This window comes from Tetrao urogallus (genome assembly GCF_951394365.1).
Source record: "Tetrao urogallus genome assembly, chromosome: 6".
Taxonomy (NCBI): Eukaryota; Metazoa; Chordata; class Aves; order Galliformes; family Phasianidae; genus Tetrao; species Tetrao urogallus.
In genome coordinates, this window is record NC_136819.1 from 34,733,742 (window position 1) to 34,756,139 (window position 22,398).

A 22,398-nucleotide genomic window follows, 5' to 3' on the forward strand; every position below is an offset into this window, starting at 1 on the left:
CGACAGAAGAGCAGCATATGAAATGTTCTATTTTGATTATATGTTTGGATTTACTAAAATTGTGCAGAATGACTTTTCATGTAAGATCACATTTAATTTAGTAATTTGCTGAATTTTCCTTCTAGTGAGAAATTCTCCAAATTTCTTAAGTCAGTTTCATTCAATGTTTTTTGCAGAGAATGGCTTCCAACAAAGCCAAGTATTCTGTGGTAGGCTTGGCTTAACCTGATGCATGGTAGACAAGATTTAAGTATGTATGTGGACTAAATAGAATGACTAGTTCTATTTTAATCAAGTGATAAGCCACAACAACACTGTTATGCCTGATGGTGGATTGCAATGCACTGAAATCAGTGCACTAGAGTTCTTACATGTTGTTCCTTTTTTCTTTTCTCAATTTATACATACATCAACATAAGTGTTTCCTTTACATCAGTGTTAAAGAAGGTCCTGCCTATGTATTGCATTTAGTTTTAAGTCAAAATTGAATCTGAGTCACAATTGTTAATGTTGTTTGTCCTTTACTGATTTGAAATTTAAGAGTTTCTCAGGATTTTTTCCTTGTCTGGAGAAGGTAGTGTATATTTGGATTTGGGCACCATATGTTGTGTAATCAAAAGGTTAATTGAGCAAAAAGAACTTATAAGCATTCAGAAACCGTATGTGCACAGATAATTCATAATGAGAATTTGCCACTTTCTTACTTTCTTGTTATTTCTTGACGTCTTTTCACTATTCAAAATAAAACAGTTTGACCAAAGAAGTTCAGCATTAGGACTATGACTTTTTGTAGGCTATTGTAGGTATTGTAGGCTGGCTTCTGTGCTGCAGAGCATCTAGTGTTTGTTTCACTGAGCCAACTTTTCAGAGAAGTATGCAGGCAGAAGAGCTCACTGAGGAGCAGAACAGGATTCATGCATGCTTGTAGAATAGTTTGTCCAGACAAACCTGGAGGCTTTTCCAAAAATAGTATTTAAACAGCGAAATAAGAGTCATTATTGACTTCATTAGCAAAACCTATTACATTTTCTATAGATTTAAGGGCTCTGAAAGTAATAGTGAAATCTCTTGTTTATCCAAGTGTCTGCAGTGATATGTGCTAAAAATACACTTCGCTGATCAAGGTTTGTATATTTGCACAGATTCTGAATTAAATTTAGTATTTGTAATTGGCAACTAATATTACAAAAGTCTAGTTGTGTACAAGAACAACAATTTATACCTTAGTAAATATGTACTATTTGGTGTTTGACAGATGGGAATGAGGCTGAGATAATAAAAGCAATATTGTAGTGCTGAAATGTCACGTGCTTTTAGTAAGGTTTGTTTAAATTAAAACCAAAAAGGACAGTGAATAGGACTTCTAAAGCCAATCTAGCTTTGGGAATTCAACTGTAGCTCAGTATTTGTGTTAACTGGTGCAGACAGACATCTTTAGGTACTAGATGATCAAAGAATTAACAAAACAGCTGTAATATTTCTGAGCTGTTCATGAAACATTAGTAGGCTGAATGACTTTGATTATGAATTTGCTGTATCATAAACATTGTATAAACATATTGAGGAGAATAAAAAGTTAAAGACCCAAGTTATCTGGAGTGGGATGAATTCCTTTTGAGTATAAATATCAAGATCTCTTTTTTCATGTGCTACAGATGATGGCATGCATATGTTTGCATCTATCTATCTATCCACACGTATATTGTCTGTTTCTTTGAAAGTTGCTTACTTTAAACTCTGAAAATTTTACATGAGTGAAGATTTAAAAAGTAATGTGGAACATGTAACAGTGGTATAGGAAACAAAAAGAGATTATCATCCTTTGATTAGTTTTAACCTTGATGCAAGGAAACTTTCTTTAAGAAATTGTAAAGAACAGGCCTTTACCTGCTCACAGTGCTACCTCCGTATTCTTTTAGTTAAAACTTTAAGACCAAAGGTTGTACGTTACTGTTAATAAGTAAGGTAATTGCTGTTGCTTGCATTGAACCAGCATCCTTTTGGATCATTATTTCATTAACATAGTGGATGTATTATTCCTCTAACTTTGTTAGTTTCTTCAAAACATGTAACCAGAATGCTTAGGCGAATTTTAAGAAGCACAGAATGTCACAAGATATGTAACAGCTTTTCTGAACTTAAAAATATATATTCATCTGTAGCATAAGTATCTTGAACTGAAATTTTCTAATGTGGAACCACCAAAGCGAGTCTTCTGTTGATTAGCAAATAGGGATGAGTTCTCTTTCGCAGTGTTTGTGTGCTGTTGTCATCACTTCTGAGAAATTCTGCTCTTCCTCAATGAACAGGCTTGTTTACTAGGTGAATAAAATGAGATCTATTTTATCATGAGCATTGCTGTACATTGTGAAAGAAGATATTTATGTGCCTGATTTGACAAATTTGCAGGAGATGTTTTACAGGGATGTAGATGAACATCCGACATCAACAGAAAAGTAGTTTTTGTCACTTCCTTTCACATAATTATTTTTATTTGATCTTTAAAATTTTTTCCTCCTTTACAGAAAAATAGCAAATCTGATCCTTTTTGAAAACTTTTTCTTTCAGGAAAAGTTATAAAATATCTAAAAAGCACATTTGATTGTTGTTTCTTTAATTTTTTTTTAATTATTATTTTGTATCCCAAAACCTAAAATTACAAAGCTAAAAAATGCTATTCAAAGGTCAGAAATGTAACACATCTTGTCTGAGAAGGAGATCTGTTGAAAAGTTAGACTAGTGCAAGAGGTACTTTTGTGTCGTGTAAGTTAATCCTTTAGATGTATAATTATGGAAAAAAAAAAAAAAAAAAAGTAGAAATAATTTAGAAATGGAAGTGAAAGTAACTGATGATGATTTGTTGATGCTGTGTTGATAATCTCTTCTTTGCTGTCAGAGATGAATAAGAACTGAAGCTTGAATCCCAGGTGTTAACATTCTCCTTTTTCATTTGACAGGTTTTAGGACTAGTTCAGAATATGAGTGTTTTCCAGTGTCCCAAATGTAAACATGAGACACATATTTTTGGAGCAGATGGTGTAAGAGATCTAGCAAAAACTGTTGGATTGGATGTTCTAGGTAAGAATACAGAAATAGCTTATTAATGACATGAATATGGAAGGCTTTAATTGAAGTATAGATTCTAAAGTATTGTATATTCAGACATTGTTTAAATACAATAGAATTATAGTTTAAGATATTGAATGTCACTTTTGTTGCGTGCTCAGACTTATGCTCAGGATTATTCTTGTTAATTCTTGAACTGCATCTTAAATCTCTTAAATTATATACTATGCAGAATGTGGATTGTTTGGTTTTTTTTTTTATGTGCTATATTACCTGAAATTCAATATATTACATATCACATACCAATAATTACAGACAGTCAAGACTTCTGTGTGGTCCTGTAGAACATAAACCTAAGGACTATCTTAGTGCCTATAAAAGTTTTATTTCATTTAAATGAAATACGTTGTTATATTTGTGAAATAAATATGCCAGTTTGATATGCAGTTCATTAGAGCAGTTATTTTTATGTCCAAGTGAAGATATCTTGACTCTTGCATGGAAGCAAGCAGAGTGTAATGATTATATATAAGTGTTGAAATTAAAAGAATATGCTGACTTGCAAAATGTTGTTGTGAAGAGAAAATTATATTTCTTTAAAACAGAAATTGTCCATGATCAAATAATCTGGCATAAATTTAAAATATACTTTGATCTATAAAAAACACATTGCTGCTTTAAAAAGGCATATTTCAACCTGTATTATCAGTGAAGAAAAAAAAATTGTAGAATATAACACAGCATAATTAAGTTGGTAAATGGGATAATTGCATGTGTTAATGATATGTTTTCATGTATTACTATAATTATCTCAACGATTTTCCATAGCTAATTTATTAAAAGAACCAGGAAGCTCACTTAGAAAAATCAACACAAAAACTTCAAGGTCTGACACAAATTAAAAATAGCATGGCAGCACATAATTAAAGACACACATTTGGGCTATCTTTTAGTGTTCTGAGTGTATAATGAGTTGTGATCAGAGCCCAGGGGGAGACTTCTGCAGCCCTTGGTGATGTGAATGGATGCAAATGTTCTGTAAGGAGTTGAATCAAATCTGCGGTTAGATCCACAGGCACAAATGATCTGTCCTACCATTGGTCCTGTAAATGTTTTCTGGTATTTCCTAAGAGGGCAGAACTGATTATAATATTAGTAATAGTATTTAATAATTAAAGGTCTGATACGTTAGGAATTTTGTTAGGGGATAAATGCAGTGTATGAAGAAAGGCAGAGTGAAGTCTACCTTAGTCAATCCTTCTGACGGCAATTTTAAGATTAAGAAAAGTGCCCCAAGGGCTAAATTTAGAATCAGAGTACTTGATCTGTTTAGTGGGTTTGTATTTCAAGGGTGACCACTGCACAATAATACCATATGGTATTACAAACATTTTTGCTTACAGCTTATATGTTAATCTTTCCCAAATGGTAGTTTTATCCTCTTGCTATTGAATTGCACCCAAAAGCTTTGAGAGATTTTATCTGTATTTATCTGTAAAAATTTATTTTGTTTATATCTTGCTATTCTGTTTGTTCAGCTAAAGACCTAGTTCTCATATAAATCCTGATGGATCTTAGTTTCTCTGATAATATCCAGTAAGTTCTGCAAGCTAACAGTGTGCAGAACACAAAAGTATTTTTCAATTACTTTCTCAGAAAGTGCAGCCTTTAATATTGTTGAAAACCTCTCCAATTCTTGTTTATGACAGAAGACAATTGAGTCACCAGTACACTTTCTGAGTTTCATTTGTTATTTCATGTAGGTTTTCTCTCGTCTTTTAATTCTTTCGTGTAGGAAAGAATGCTGAAGTCCATGAGAAAGATTTTGCATTGCTGATTATTTCTTTCTCTGTCTCTGAAATTCCCCTATTTTGATTATTTTTTTTTCCTATTACAGTTGAGTGGCCATAATTATGACCAGAAAGATATGCCATTGATTTACATACTGCTAAGATAAATGACTACTGTGCTCTGTGTGCTGACTTCTGCACTTCTAAACTTATTAAACTGTCTGCTAATAGAGGCAGCAGAGACTCTGAGATTTATTTATTTATTTCCTATAATATAATAAAAATTTTTGAGCACTTAGGCTTTCTTTGCATTATTAAATGATTAACATCAGAAAAATGTAGATCTGATACATTGATAAGTTCCCATCATCTTCTAAATGATGAGCAGTGCAAAAGCTTCATCTTCCTCAAATTCTTATTATCCAAACAGATGCACAGATTTTTTTTTATGGTTTTTGTGCTTCTGTTTAATAAAGTTTTGACTTTTTTTTTTTAATTGGATTTGCCTGTTGCTTTGTCTTCTCTGACTTGCGCTTTTGTGTGTGAAAGACCTTGTGCTTCTGTTGGGCCATCAGATCTTTGTAAGTGTTGGGAAGATAAGAGAAAAGCTGCCTCTCGGTAGCAGGATAGATCTTTTTTGTAATTTTGATATTGTTATTAAATTGACAGAGAACGCTGTTTGGAAAAGCAAGTGAAGATTATTAGTCTTTACACAAAGTAATTGTAAGAGCTAAGTTCTGGGATATTTATGAAGTTACTCTTATTCTGTTAATAAGAACGTTAAGAGCAAAAGAAAATTTTAAAGGACTCCATTTGTTTATTTACTTATTATAGCTAAGAATAGTCATTCAAGATTGGAAAAAAAAAATAAGCCATAGTTAAATTTAAAGCAAATGGATGGTAATAATAATAATAAAAAAAAAAACAAAACACCTGAATTTCTTTAAGCATTCTGCTCCGTAATCATGGAGCCACTGCTTTTGTCTGCTATTGATTTCATTTCCTATGTGCTTTTCATTCTCTTTTTTTTTTTTTCTTAACAAGCTTTGTAATTTCTAAATTTTGTCAGTTTTTATAGCACCCATTTAAATGTTTCATTCTCTAACTATATTGGACTTCATTAATCTGCACTGGCTTGGTTGAGGCTAATTAAATGTTGCTAAAATGTATGAATTAAAATTGCAGCTTCTGAGACAAGTCAAAATTGAATGAAGCATGGTGTATTCTGTCTACATCAATCTGTGATGTAAAGTACAGCTATATCTTTCATTACGAAAGTTGGTTTTCAATTCACCTCTTAATTATTTCTGTAGTAATGAACTGAACGTGGTAGCTTCAAGTTTTCTTTAGGGCTGAAAAACTGTATTTTAGAAAGTGTGTTTCAGAGTGGTATAGGGTGACTAGTTGAGTCTTCTTCAGAACATTGCTTTCCTCTCTGATAGTTCCCTGCTTGTTATAAAAGAATATTAAAAAGATTTCTGTTGGAAAGAAGGAACTCAATACTTATCTACTTTTTAATTGGATACAGAACCTAATTAGGACAATAACAAATGTTATTATTTGGAAATTAAGTGTTCAAAGGAATCTTTGAATGGCTATTAAGATCTTTAAAAAGCACTGAAAATAATATAGTCAAGGGATAGGAAGTTGCATGAGTAGTTGCCTAATGTTGCAAACTTCATGTACTTGAAATAGTTTGTATCTCAGCTTGTATCTTTCTGTGTAATCAAGAGAAAAAAACAAGCAACCTGTCCTTATTTATTACCTAGGATATTCTGTCATATTCAGAAGTTGAAAATGCCAGATTACATTTGGCATTAAACACTGGAGATATATAGAAATTGTTCTGCAGCCAATTTTCATTTGAAATGCTGATTGTTTTTTTTAATGTGTATATATATATTATAATAAATAATACGAAGAACTTCAAGAAAACTGGAGTTTGTTTTCAAGTCACTTCAGGGCTATTTTGATGAAACACTGAAGATATCTTAGGTCTTTGCTTACACGTGTTTGGTGTCTTTAATACAGGAGACGTTCCACTGCAAGTTAATATTCGGGAGACCTGTGATTCAGGGCAGCCTGTTGTGATCTCACAGCCTCAAAGTGATGCCGTAAGTCTGGTGCACTGTGATTTAAAAACAAACAAAAAAAAAACACAAAAAAACCCACGATCCTCATCTCACTCTCACCCTTCAAAAAAAAAAGTGGATGGAGATTGCTTCTTTTTATTACTGTTTGAAAACAAATATGTGCCTGAATGTAACTGAGGAAAATGAAGTTGCTGTAAAAGAAAGTTTAAGTAATTTTGGCCCTTATGTTTCCCAGTTTTTTGAAATGCTGCTGATGGGTTTTGCTTGTGTGCATGTGTTTTTGCTTGATTCAGAATAGCAATGATTTGATTCAGGATCTGGTATGCTAAGGAGGAAGGTCAATGTTAAGCCACATGAGACCATGCAGTTAATGGAGGTCCTCTAAAACTGTCAGTTGAGCCTTTGGTAGTGGAGCCTGGAAACTGTCAAAGGATCCCATCAAAAAATGTTTGAAGCAAAATCTGCGTATTGTCAGTACCTGGGTTGTTTTCAGCACGAAGTGGAGGAATTTGCACACAAGAGGAAATGGATTTTTCTGTGCATTTACCATAACATTTTATTGCCAAAGGAAAGTGTGAGTTGTCGAGATGGTGGCAGTCAAATATGCAAGTCTCAGAGGAAAAGCAGTTGTGCATATAAAATTTCATTAACAATTGGAGACCAGGTTTTTTTTTTCCTGTCTCCTCTGCTGGAGTTTGTTTGTCATGCTCTGTAGGGCAGGATGTTATCTGCCATGTTGTGTAGGCACAGTGTACTGAATAATGCAGCCTTACTATTGTAGGCTGAATAGATGATACCTTAAAAAAAAAAAAGTGATGATAATAGATGCTAGAATTAGTTACAGATAAGGTAGAAAGTACCAATAACGTATTCTTTCTAATACAATAATTGCTAGGTACAGACTGAAATAACTTTTCCTGCCCGTTCTTTTAAAATAATGAGGGGGAATAATCCAGTATTGTTAATGTGCTGATGAATAGTGACTTACGTTGCAGCATGTTTTTTTTTTTCAAATTGGATAGAGCAACAGCACTACAGCATCCCTATTTCTCATTGAATGCATAATTTTGCTAGTCTTCGACAAGGCCTTTGCTGACTGTGGAATAATGTAGTGATCTTCATTCTAGATCCTTGTGGAAAGGAATTTCAACCAATGTTGTAGTTTCTATCTGGGAATTCTGATCAGAAGTGCTAGGGTTTTTAATATATGTATAGTTTAGGTCAAAGTTCATGCAAAACAGTTAAGCATACCAATATGGAACACTAACAATTTCTGAAATCTGTATTAACCAAGCGTCTGTAGCCTGCGGGAGTCTGAGCTTATATACATATGTGCAGGACAGCATTCTGAAAATTAAGAAAGACAAGAGAGTCTGTAGGGTTGCCATCTGTTCCTTCTTGGACTGTTCTTGGTAATGAAAGGAGGGGTTATAAGCACCATTTGTGGCAATTAAGTTAAATATGGAGTGGAATAAAGATTGACAAATATGTGTGACTCTGGGGAAAACTTTTAATATTCTTCTGTGCCATTGTGTCTGTGAGATAATCATTCTCCTCAGAGAGTGAGCTTCGTTTTTTTTTTTTTTTTAGATATAACTAATCTTCACAGTATGAAAAAAAAATCACTGATTTGCTTCTCGTAATAAAGACAGAGAAAGTGATTGTTGTTCTCTTATATTTTAAAAGAAAAATGAAATTCTTAGCATATACCTGATGGTGGGAGAGGACTTAAGGTCAGATTCTAATCTTTAATGCATGACACCCATCACCATGAGTTTATTTCTCAAATAAACTAAAATTGTGGCTATTCGGGCAGGAACAATCATAGCTATTCAGATAGAGAACAATGTGTTCTGAGCTGCTGAAATTATCTCTGCACTTGTCCCTTAAATTTACAGATTTTTGTATACAAAATTCTCTTGTCTTTGTTAGAACACACTTAAAAATGAAATAGAGGCTTACAGAACTGAAATAATATCTAGTTAAGTTAGGCAGTGGGGGATAAGAATGATGACTGACTTCTCAGAAGCCCAGCATGTTGTCACACCTTTTAAGTTCTGTCAAGAATAATGGGAGTTGTTAAAATGTTAACTAGTACTGTTTTTTTGCTAACATACCTCTGGGTTCGCCTTGTTTGGCTGATGTGTAAAAGCATAGCTCTCAATTTCCACTAGGATTTTAAATTGTATGAGCAAACTAGTTTAGATTATTTATTTTAAAGCTTAGTTTGCTTAGATGCAGTTAGAGGAAGAAAACTGCCTTTATACAAAACTGGCAAGGAAATTACTAACAGCCAAAATAACTCTTCCAGAAGAAATAAAATTACTTGTAAAATAGTGGATGTTTCAGTTTTGAAATTTCTCCCACAGAATCTACAGGGTACATAAGATTCATTTTGCTAAAGCTCGAGTCCCCAAGTGGTAATGTCCTCAAGGAGAAATACAGAATATTAGCAAATTCATTTTGCTCTTGGTATAACATTATCCACATTAACATGTCTGTCAGCTTAGTTGTTTAAATTACGACTTTTTTTTAAACAGACTTTATTGGCAAAACTTTTTTATCTGCTGTAGAAATGTGCTGTGAAAATTGAATATTGCTGTACTTGCATATTAGCCTAAATGACAGAGGGTAATCTAACAGAAAGGTAGCAGACAGCAGCAATTGTTAGTGATCTAAGGTCCTCTACAGGGAGCTTGTCGTTTCTTAAATCAACAGTGAAGATTTACCAGGCCCTTCTATAGGTAATTGAGAGTCTTGGGAATGTTTCCTTCCTCTCTTAGTTGTGGAGGCGGATTGGCTGGATAGGGCTTTGCTGTTTGCTCGTTTAAACATACAAGAGTCTCTGGACAGAGCTAGAGGAGCTAGTTTAAAAAAATAATAAAATAAAAATCAAGAACACTGTTAAAATGGGCAACATAAAATATGGAAAACAAAAGAATAATCACTGAAGCTAGGTAGGAATTGTTAATGCTCAAATGTGAGAGAACCTGTTAAGGATTGCAAATAAAAACCAACAGAAAATGAGGGTTTTGAAACTGGGAGGTGAGAGGACTAGATGCACAATGAGAGATAAACATGATTATTTCCACTGGAATACTCTCCCACCAAACTAATTGTTAAAAATGTCCGTTGAACTCCCCATCAACAATGGGATAAACTTAGTAGGGGTTTCTAAAAGCTTTTCCATCTGTGAGCAGAAAACTTAAGGAGGTTTAGGGTGGTTATCTTGTGAGCACATCCAGGCTGAAACTCTTGGGTATCTCACAGCCTCATTGGCACAGTGGATTTGCTCATGCCTTGCCAGAAGAGGCAGACTAACTGGTACCAAACTGCCACCTAATCCAGTGTCAGCAAGCAAGTAAAGAATTCAAAGTATGTTTTCTATACCACTGTAGCCATTCACCATTTAAAAACTAGAGTGTGTTGGTTAAATAGAAATTTCAGGGAGGAGATGTGCTGGAGGCTGAGATAAGTAGGAAATGTAGTCTCTCATCTTGGCTTAGGAATGAGGTGATTTAAAAAAAAAAAAAAAAAAAAAAAAAAAGTTGTAGTGAGATGATACACCTCTAATATTCAGGAGGGATGTTGTATTTAAGACAGCAGAGAAGACAAGATAGAACAAAATTTTATTTCAGCTTCTTCCATTACAAAAGAGATGGTAAGCTCTGATGGCAGAAAGTATAGAAGATAAGTACATTTGGTCAGTCAGCTCTTCAGTTTTTTCATGCCAAAATTGTTACAGAAAACATCTGGAATCTATTAAGGAAAAGATACTCTGAGTTCAGCCTCATGAAGTCAAGTTGAGTACATTGGGAAAATATGGGAAGATGAGAGGGAGCAAATTCCATTAATTTGCTAGGATTCTGTGCAAACTTGCTTGCAGTTTAGTGAGGAATTTGGCTTGGGTAGAAAACAAAAAAAAACTTGTTCTGGAGTAAGGAAACTAGGACTTATTCCTGGAAAACATGCTTGTCATAAAGACCAGTGTATGATAGAAAAAGCACATAATTCTTATTGTCTAGTTTACACTTTACTATGTGAAATGTGTTCAGCCCCCTTGAAAATGTTTGTACGTATTGGTGAAAAAATTTGAGGCCAGTAAGTGGTACAGAGCTCTGTAACGGAAGGGGAGAAGCCCAGTCAGGTGGAAAGCAGGGGCACTAGGCTTCAGCAGTCAAATAAATTAGGAATGTTACAGACTTGAGTTTGATATTATCCAAGGGGACAGTTGAAAATTGTATTCATAAAGACTTCTTCTGTAGAATTATTTGCAAGGATGAAGTGTGACTAGAGTAAAAATGTACCATGCTTAAAGCTTTGCTTTAGTTGGAAAAAAAATTGAAATAGTGGTAGCAAACTATGTTTGCTGTTGTTTAGCTGTCATCAGTGATTTCATTCGAAGAGAGATCTGTCCAGAGCATGATATCTTTTAGAAAAGCAAGCCCTGAAGACTGCTTGATATGATGTATACTGTGCCTTACAACCATTCAGGCTTCCTCCGAATGATCACAGTAAAATTTGGTATATGTAGGTTTGAATCCTTCATTCAGGTAGTATATCATCAGACCTTCATTTTTACATTCTGCTGAAGAAAGTGCTGAGTATTAGGATAGATAGTCTGAAGGATGATACTGTATTGCATTTGAATTGCGCTATTCTACTTAACAATGTTTTCCAGGCAGGATGCTTTTTGTTATACATAAAGGCATTTAAGTAATGTATATGTATAATGGCACCTTGAGGCTAGCAGTGCTTCAAAGCTGAGGCTCCATCAGAGGAAAGCTTAGCTTTTGCAATTGCTCATATATAAATAGGATTAACAGGAGATTTCCATGTCCCGTGAATACTATGGCTTTTTTTTTTTTTTTTAAATCAGGAAACATCCACTTTATTTAACCCATCTCCTACATTGTAGTTGTAATTTATGGGTTAACTTTTATGTTTTCAATAAGTCCCCTTTCTGGGCTTCACTGCAGTTTGGTAGAAGTTGCCCATTCTTCAAAAGAAGAATCTTATCATAGAGAACTGCCAAGAGGAAGACAGAATGGAAAAGATTCTAGGCTTCTTGTAGCAATCAGAACTTTCTTTGAATGTTATAAATTTTTTGTCTGAAGTAGAAACTCATTTAAAGCTGTGCTTATTATGTTTTTAGTGCCTCCTGTGCTGACTGTGGTAAAATAGAGACATCAGTGGGCATCTCAGGCACACTGGAATTTGGAGTTGTGTCAAAGTCAAGTAATTTCCATGAAAACCAAAACTAAAAGATCTTACAGAAATGAAAGCATGGATTATGACTGAATAGAGAAAGAGATGCATTTTTTTCAGTAAGATATAATCAAGCATTGTCATCGTATAGACGTTAGCCAAGTTTAGTGTTTATCTTTGTAATGCTGCTATCTCATTAGATGCTTGTTGCCTAAGGTTGCTAGTTTTCTTTAGCGATGATTATAGTACAAGACCCTGACAGCTCAGCTGTGCAGATTAAAATATTTGTACTCTTCTTTGTAGCCATAGTTGCATTCACTGTTCCAGACAGTCAGTGCTTGCATAGATTTTCCTTTGGATTGCTGAGTTAGACAAAGCATCTTAATAGTCTTGGAATCCTTTAATAGAATTTAGAAAGATGTTGCTATTTGGATTTGTGCTCTTTGGTGTCCTTGGCCCATGAACAAGTCATGCGATCAGTATATTTTTTTTTCTGGGTTGCTGGCATCCCCTGGTTTGGGAGAAGATGAATGCGATACTAGCTCTTTCCTATTTTGGTTTTATTGATGGGTAAGTTCTATTCTGTGGTTGTGTGGCCTTTGCACTAAACACTGTGAATTGTTCACAGCCTGAGATCTGTACTTCAGTGAAAATGAACTGCAAGGCAAATTAGCAGGTCAAGCCAAGCCAATCCATGGAAACAACAGTCAGCTATAAGCTGTTTGGTGATTTTGCAGTTGCTTTAGGAGTAATGCATGCATACTTCATGGGTAAGATTTTCAAGAATTAATTACCTGAAAGGAATTTCAGTATAACTGACAGGCTTATATTTGTCTAGGTTTACTATAGAACTTAATCAGAGCAATAAAAAGATAACTTGCATTTTAATTCTACTACGTGTCTATTATTCCATGACTAATGAATTGGGACATTCTGACTATGTAGGCAAAATAGGACTCTTCAGTCCTTCAAAGTTCATTACGTGCTCTCCAAGTCCTACCCCAAGATCTATGTTATCTTTAGTTACTTCATCCAATGCACACTCTCAGTCCTAAGAAGTTTTGTCATCTAAGGAAAGCTGCAGTCTTTTCTGACAGTGTTTGTACAAGTCTTTGAGAGGTGGATAGTCTCAGTGATCATTATCAACTCTTTTAACTCACTGACATTACCTTCTGTCTCTACCTCTACTCTTGCGCTGCTGCTTTCTGGCCCAGCGTCTTCAGCATTTGTAGCAAAGGAACCTGATCTTTTTTTTTTTTTTTTTAGAGCATCAATCTTCTGTATGCCTTTTGGTGCTCTCAAGGAAGGAGAATGTTTAGCTTCCAACAAATGTGTTTCCATTAAGTATCAACTGTCCATCAGAAAAAAAAAATAATAATAATAAATTTGAAAAGCTTATAAAATATTTCTTTAGAGCTTCCAAACTGTAAATGGAGAAACTGTCATGTGAACTTCACCTTTAGCCTATAAAAATGAAAATGGTTGTCAGCAATGACTGAGAACTCTTCTCTTTTGTCTTGTACGACCAAAAAGGAAATAAAAATCCTTCTCCATTTTTTTTGCTGCAATCTATCTTCTTTTGCTTAGTAGTGACGGAGTAAATAGTGGAACTAAGCTCTATTATTTGTGTACAGATGCTGCATTAAATAGATTGTGAGTAGGATGAAAGGCTCAATATATACAGAGTTGTGTTTATTTAACAAAAGGTGTATTGATGATTAATATGATTTTCTGTACGTTGATGTATGCTACTGCTAGTAGAAAGGTTCTCACTTATAGTTGAATGACTTGTTCAAAGGCTTGAAACTGTTGATTTAGTCAAAGATGGATTACTGGTGGAGTCCTTGTAGCAAAATGTGAGAGACTTTTCTATTCAGTGCATGAAGCAGCTACTGGGGGAGGGGAGGAGCTTAAAAAATGAAGCAAAATGAAAACAAAATAAAAAAGCAACCCAAGAAACAATGCTGATAATAGGAGTAGGTAGTAATAGCATGCTGGTTTGCAAAGGGTTGAGACAGGAGACTCCTGTTACTGCATGACAGATCAGACAAATGGCAAATGGAAGTTGGTGTACATAAATATGAAGTCATTGCCCAGACACTTGTGAACATTGTTTGGGAGACAGAAAAATCTAGTTTATTCAGATCTTGAAATAGGGTAATGTTTAAGGAATCTGATCTCCCAAGAATGTTATCTGGTTGCTACCTGGATGGTTATGGAAGTCCTTATCCATGGTGTCTTCATCTGGAGCAAATGAGCCTCCCTGATCCACTTTAGTCATTGATCTACGTGACTGCTCCAGCATATGCATGATCTGTTGATGCTGACTAACTTGAACTGTGTGCTAAACATCTCCTATTTTCCTTTCTTCATTTTTTCAAGTTGATTTGTTGTTCCAAATTGATCCATTATCCTGTTTATGCAGACTTCTAGCTGGGGAGTAGCAAGACCACACAGAGCTGTGCATTGCTCATTGACGCAGCTGCACTACCCAACACACTGCAGTTATAGGACCACTTTGAATCACACAATTGTAACTTAAGTTCTTGCCACAAATTTATGTATACAGGAGAAAATATTGTTTTCTATAAGCAGTAATGAGCTCTCAATTAGAGGGATAAACACCTTGAAATTATAGCAGTTCTATGAAAAAGTCAGCTTAATGCTCAGTAGTGCCACAGTCAGGAGTGCAAAGTATCCTAAGATAAATTAAGAAAAGTCAATTTATGTCTTACACATAGACATCCCACTCAGGAGATTCCTGAGTCACAAACGGGTGGAGGCCTGCAGAGAATCCTAGGGAAGTATTCTTCATTTGTTCTAGTAGACTCCTGTCATTAGCCACGGTTGAAGGAAGACTGCTGGGTTGACATTTGGTCTGAATCTTTGTAGCTATGCTGATAGTTACAGAATTGGAAGGATCTATTTTTTTATCTTGACCAGTCTTTTAAATTTCTTATTATTGTCCTTAGCTCTGTCAGCCTTTGCTCTGGCTGATACTTTTTGCTTTCATTGTTCATTTTCTACTTAAAATTTTTAACCTGTCTGTTGTGAATTATCATTTAACAAGGGCAAACCTTTTGCTGGTATTTTCTGTACTCTGGAATAAAAGCTTTTTTGTTCTGTTGTTCATAAACTAAAACCCAATGTTTACTCTCACGTCTCACTTGAAAATTTTCTTCTAATTTTTTCAAGTAGATTCTGTTGTGATCACTGGTCCCTGGGTGTTTATTCTATCATAATGTGGTCCAGAATAGTAATATTGTAAGATATCAAGTGCAGTCTTATTTAAGCTAACATAATTATTTTTTCAATATTTTATTTTGTTTGTGAGTGACTGAGATTTCCACTCTATTTTCTAGTGAAGGACCCTACAAATTCTACAGCTGTTACTTCACAGGTGACCAGGTAGACCCGAATGACCTATTGCAGGAATGGAAGGAAAAATTAGTCTGGGGAATGTAGCCTAATCAAACAGGAGATGTTAAAATGACCAAGTATTTACATCCACTTCAGTTGTAGCTGCAGTATTGTCTTCATTGTGCATCTGTTCTTTGCTTCTTAAGTCACCTATTATATATAAACCTTTGTGAGATCCTGTAGATTTGAACAGCATAACTCTCTTGGGAATAATCACGCTTTTTTTTTTTTTTTTCTTCTGGAGTGTATTGGTATGATCTAAATAGCCGTGAGGATGTATAGGTTGTTTTTAAGCATGTATAATATTCCCAGAGTAAATGAAGAAATAGTAGCTTTTTTTAAATTAAAATTGGTGCCGTTTAACCATGAATAATCGACTACTTATGACAGTATAATTCACTTTTAGATGTTTTGTCAATTTATGTACTGAGAGATGTAAAAGCTACTCTGAAACAAGAGCCATCTTATCCATGATACAAAAGGCTGAGCAAAAGTCAATTCTTCAGACTCACTCATAAAGAATCTTCAGTTATCTGTGTGTTGCCTGGATCTAGCACTGCTTTATAAGTGTAGATACACAGCTTAATGGTTTTAAAGAAGACTCTGACATGTAGTTTGTGTGAGTCCTAACTATGTAGGACATTATAGTGTAAGCCTGTGGAGAAAATAAACATGAATGGCACCAGTCTTCTGAAGACATTCTAACCATAATCATCATTTTATTAGAAACACATTTTTAATCTCTTTAATAGTCAGTAGTCAAAGTTGGTTACAAGAAGGAAAAAAAAAACTCTTCTTACACAGGATTTCAGAATAGGAAGTAGTACTTTTTTGGCCATATGTCAGAATCTCTTATAGCTCTTATTTAAAATAAGTCTTTAGCTTTGTCATTGTGTAGCTAGAGGATATGAAGCTGAGCACAGGCTTAAATCACATGAGTAACAAATGTAGATTGCTCACTGGACTTTGATATAACCACTTGCATGAGAACTTGTGTGTCCAGAGCATTTCAGGATTAAGGACTTACTATGCTGTGGTCATAATGCATTTGATGTGTTCTGTTTTCTGCAAGTAGATGGTGCCTGCATTCCTTACAAACTCCAGAATTACTTGATTTAGTATGAAGAGTATCAGAGTCTGAGAGTGCCAGAAAAGAAAACTGACAGGTGAGGAGCAAAGCTTGGAAGAGAGAAAATATGCAGGGTTGCCTGCAAAAAGTGGCTGTTATTGTGCTTAAGCAGCTGGTGCTCGTGGTGTGAGCAGGATGCAGACCTACTGTCTAACAAAGTGGAAGCAGGCTGAATAGCAGGGGAATCTTTTCTTTTCCTAGGCAAACATGATGTACCAGCTGGAAATTGAGGCATGACAAATTCAAATTATAGATAAGGTGTCCATTTTAGCAGTGGAAGTAACCTCTGAAGAGCATACATGGTAAATATGTACACGCATACAATACTGTTTCACGTGAAAATCTTTATATCAAGAGACCTTTCTAAAACAAATGTTCGATTTCATCTATCAGTTTGTTGAGTTTGATAAAGAATTAATTGTTTAATTTTGTAGTTTATGCTTAAGTAGTTAAAACTTAAGTAGTGTCATTATTTACATCTTCTGGCAGTAGGTTTATGAATATTTGAGGTTAGATTGATTATGGTCTAAGCTGTGCCATTTTGTCAGAGGTTAAAAGAGAAGCAAGCTTGAATTGATTCACTTCTCATAATCTTGAAGCTTTGGTTTCTGCCCTCTGACTTAGAGCATCTTACTTCATGTCTCAGGTTGGTGTGAAAGTGAGTTTTTTTTTCTTGATACCTGTTCCAGTCTCTTGGAAATGTCTTTTTTTTTTTTTTTTTTTTTTTAAGTGCATAATGAAATTATCTTAATTTTTTATTGGAATGCCATTATTTTATCTGATTCTATCTCAATCCTGTGTACAGTGCATCCCTCTGTGAGGTGAGGGATGTTTATAACTAATAGGGGGCTCTAGTCCCACAGGTCCGTCCTTCTCAGTGCTTCACATCCTGAAAATTTGATTGTTTGCTGCAGAAGGCAGATCGTTAAGTCAAATTGTATCCTAAAAGTAACACTGAAGTTTCATTTACTCTGATATTTAAATAATCCTTGTACTTACTTTACGTATTAATGTATAGTTTTCTTCAACACAAAACTAGCTGAATAGAACACACTTTTCTTTAACTTTGTGCATGAAAAAGCATATGCCTAAAAAGACATAAAGTATTGTTTTATATTGGAAAGTTCTAAATATATGTTTTTGTTTTTACAGGCTAAAGCGTATCTGAAGATAGCCGTAGAAATAGTAAGACGACTGCCAGCACCTCCAGCTTGAACAGTTTGTCACAAACTTACCAATGAAGTAAACTTTTGATGTGACAAGTACCAGAGTCCTGCTGCTTAATGGTGTGGACACTTTTTTTTTTTTTTCCAAAGAGCTTCTCTAGGAGTTAATTTATCACAGTTTAAGTTACAATTGTGATATTTACCTGTTTTCAAATCATTATTTGGCCGTGCCCAAATGGATTCAATAATGCAAAAGATGATAGATGATATTTAACTGCTGGATTGTAACATTATCAAGCAAGAAGGGACAAAGTACATCTTTCAGATAGATGTGTCCTGTTTTAAGGTCAAGAAGGCAGCCTGTCCAGCCAAGCAGAATGATGAGAAGTATGCCAAGATGTAAGTCCTGCTTAAGAAATGACATTTGCAATGCTATAATTTCTGTAAATTCTGATTCAGCTTTTCATCTTGCTTGACTACCAAAATGACTGTAACCTTTGCAAAACCTTAAGTATAAAAATTCAGTTATGTAACTGCAGTACATTTTTGCTCCTTAAAAAAAAAATACACATATACTATGATTATAATGTGTCATGAACAAATTAATTTGTTATTAGATAATGTTCAATCATGAAGTAATTCAGTTTACTGGATAATGGATTACATGACCCTTAGGCTCATTTGTTGACTGCCTTACAATGTAATAGACTAGCATGGGACACAAGGTAACTGAGGTCTTTGTGGAAAACTCCAGAGCTTGATTTGCCAGGGTATGTCAGGGGAAGCACTCAAGATAAATTAAATTCATGAATGCATATTTCTAATACAGTGCAGCAACTTGGAATTTAAGTGTAAAGATAAAATTTTGAAGGAGGGAAGACTTTGGTCTTCAAACTGCATGGCCCTTTTGGTTTTGTTACCTTACTGCTTCTGTGATATTTATTCTTGTGTTGTTGATCAAGTAAAAGAATATGCTATCAGGGAATGAGTTTTTGTCTACAATTAGATGTTTGAGTTGGCATTTGGGCCTTTTCATCTAGTCAGTAGTAAGTATAGATATCCTAAACACAAATCTTAACTACACTGGGAGATTCTCCACACTAAGGAATTCTGTGTGCTATTAAATTCTGTGGGACACAGATTCTGCCTGTAATACAAATAATTATTCATACGTTTTTCATTAGTTGATTTTCCTTACTGAAGCTCTAGAAGATGAAAAGAAAAAAAAAGTATCCATTTACATTAGGAACGTTAAATCGTATGTACCCAGAATTTACATTGTGAGAGGGGTGTAAATTATGGGTTAAAGTTCAAGCTTAATTGAATTTGCAAGCATGTAAATGATGTGCTTCAAAACTTAGTTTGCTTATTTAGTTATTTCAAGTCAATCTTGACACGTATAATTGAGCTGCCTCTCCTGTGCCTTTCCTCATGAGGTCTTGTACCAGTTGTTTTATTCTTCTGTTGCGTGTTGTCCCGGACCTTTAGAACTGAAACAAATACTCAGACCCTTACAGTTGTTGACTGGATTTTACTGAAATAAAAGCTGGCTGAATATTCTGTTCTTTATTCCATTGGTAACATCATTCCTTTATATTTTCTCTGTGCATTATTTACTTGTGTTTTACCTGTTGTAGTATTTACGTCTGTAATAACTGTGTGATGGTTTTGGGGTAGTACAGTCATTTAAGAAAAAAAAGAAGTGGGATTTCTGACTTTTTTAGCAAAAGACTGTGTTATCCTATTAACTTTGCAAAAAGGTTTGTGAATACCTCTGACAAGCAGTTCATGTTGAAAGTGAACAATGAGCACACCTATACTTTTACTAATTTTTACTTTTTCTCCTTTTGATGAATTACTGATGAATTACTGTCTTTGCTGTGTTAAAACTGTTACCTGTAGAACTGTGTTTAATGCACTTTTATTACAGAAGGGAGTTATGATTACATGTAATCAGTTTCTAAAACAGTTTGAAAATTCATATTTAATAAATATTTTCGTGGAAGGATTGAACAACTAGCAGATGAAAACTGATTTATTGATTTTTTTTTTTTTTTTTTTTATTTTTTAACTTATCAGTCATTAAAATATATAAATATAAATATATAATATATATATAGTTGCATAAAGGACCATGAGAGTAGGTGGGATATCTTAGCATTTCAAATTTAAAATTGGAACATAGTTGCATTACCTTTCCTTTTCTCATGAGCGAGAAGCACATTTCCCAGTCCTCTTCCTGCAAAAGATCTGAAGGGAATAGACACCATGTCTACTGGGACTTAATGTTACAGAAGCACACATTTATTATTATTATTTTTTTAATTCTAGGACACGTTGTTAACTAACTAGTAATGACTTCAAGTCAGTGCATGAGATTTGAAATGTTACATCATAAAATCACTGATATTGGTTATTGGTTGGCAGTTGGATCAGTCAGGCTAAGCAGGATGCACTGGCATTTAACCATACATTTATAAATAAGGTCACATACTTGACATACAGTGTTGTTTGCTTATTCCAGCTTTAATATTTTACTTCTATCTGTCTGATATTTCCTAGTGTACCACTGTAGTTTTTTGTGAAGGTGCTAATCCTAACGATAGGTCTCATCTGTCCTGAACTGCAGGGTCAGATGCTCTTTGCTCAGAAGCAGTGGAAGACTTCTTGCAGAACTACCATGATCATGGGTTAGCAGCACATAATAACTGATGGTTGTGCTGGAAGTTGCAATTACAGGCAGCAGCATCTCCCCAGGCAAGGGAGGCATGTGGACAGAGGGACAGAGGCTGCCCCATGCCATCTCCTGTGTGTGCTGAGGGCACTGCTGCTGGATTGCCTTGCAGTGCTGCCCTATCCACGTGAGCTGCTGCAGTTCCTTCTGTCCTCTTTGGCATGCTGCTCTTCAGGTCATGAGCACAGCTGTGTCTTAACACACTGTGTTTCCTGGCTTTCAGCAGTCTCAATTTTGCTGAAGTTGAAGCTCAAAGCAGGTATGAAATTGCGTTTGTTGGTGAAATATTTTGCTATAAAACTTCTGTTGCTACATTCTGATTGCTTCAAACTGGTAAGCCACTTAAGACTGTGGTTTGTGCATTCCTGCAGATGTTAAATTTCACAATAGCAGTGACACTGTAATTGTTCTTTAAAGTTGTGAGAGGAAAGTAGTTTACAAATCAGTTTTTTCTCTACTAATTCAATTAGACTTTAAACTACAGCACTTTTTGGTTGCTCTGATTGGTGATCATGGAATTGAAGCAGCTCATTTCAGTGTATCAACAAGAACAACAAAAGTAATTCTGAATTTGCTTCAAATAGACTGACTTGGATTTAGTATGGCAGACGAATCCCTCCAGTGTCCTTCTCTTTGTGGGAATGATTCTCATCTGGGCCTGCGCCAGCTCCCTTTAGTCCTTGCTTGTGATTCTGCTGGAGCCATTGAAGTGGGCTGTTGGTGTGCTGGTCAGCTGTGCTCTGGTGGTTACTGGGCTTCATAGTGCATGCTGAGGGCTGCAGCCAAGGGGGAGAAGAAAGGGAGGTAGTGCTAGTGAGAATATCTCCAGGTTCCCAGAAGGCTGTTCCTTACTAACATCCAACTTGCTGCTGCTGGGGATAATCAGACGGAGAATGACAACAAAGGAAAAGCCTTCTGTTGCTTAGGTGAAAGATTTTAGTCTGTGAGTGACTCTGGGGGCTGCAGAATTGATTTGCAAAGGCCCCTGTGATACTGTGCAATGAGATAAAGGGGATTTAGGTGCCCCAGCTGTGCAGAGCACTGCAATAGCAAATATGGCCCAAAGATTGGCATATGAGCTCTGTACCTGAATAGCCAGGGCACTCCTTCAACAAGGGGAGCCAGGCTCTGTTCCCGTCTTTCCAGATGTTGGTGTGGGTGATGTCTCCATGCCTGCATCTTCACAAGGACAGCAGTGAAGGCACAAAGACCTGTCCTGCGTCTAAGATGCAAATGTGCAGCCCCTACACTTAGGGTAATTCCTCAGTTTAGTCTTCACTAAGGACAAGCAAGGAGCTTTTGCTATTTCTCCTTCTAAAGCCATATTGCTTATAAAAGGAGTAAGTAGCATAGTCCTAATTGCAGGAAGCGTTTTTAGCCTAATGACTTGAGCTGGACTTTGATCCTTGCCTGTAGTGTTTTTGATGAATTTTACCAAATTTTTGTGTGTCTGAGTAACATAACATGTTTGACAGGTAGAAGAAGTCTGATGCTGTGGCTGCTCACAGGCTGAAGGAAAGATGGTACAACTCTGCTCTGGGGTTTGGTAAGTGAGTGCTGGACGAGTGTCTCACAGCCCCATCTGGGCCCATATTGTCATTATCCTTATTTAGCAGAAATAGCTCTTGATGGAGATGCTTAGGCAGAACAGTTCCGCTTAAGGAGCATGACAGCAAGATGGATCTGAATTGCTGATTTAATTTCAGAACTGACTTACAATGACAGGAGTTATTCCTTATGATGATGATTATTTTTTATTTTGGCAGTATAGGAGCCAAGGCACCAGTATGTC

At 35.4% G+C, this 22,398-nt stretch overlaps 1 protein-coding gene across 1 annotated transcript in view; it reads left to right on the forward strand.

The window, feature by feature from the left end:
- Positions 1–17,921, forward strand: part of NUBPL (NUBP iron-sulfur cluster assembly factor, mitochondrial) — a gene marked incomplete at both ends in the record, with an annotated part of 77,987 nt that extends 60,066 nt beyond the window's left edge. The window contains 3 exons of the mRNA XM_079536761.1: positions 2,958–3,078; positions 6,888–6,970; positions 17,859–17,921. Of these exons, the coding sequence (XP_079392887.1) occupies positions 2,958–3,078; positions 6,888–6,970; positions 17,859–17,921 (267 nt within the window). The remainder of the gene's footprint in view (positions 1–2,957; positions 3,079–6,887; positions 6,971–17,858) is intronic.
- Positions 17,922–22,398: the final 4,477 nt, after the last annotated feature.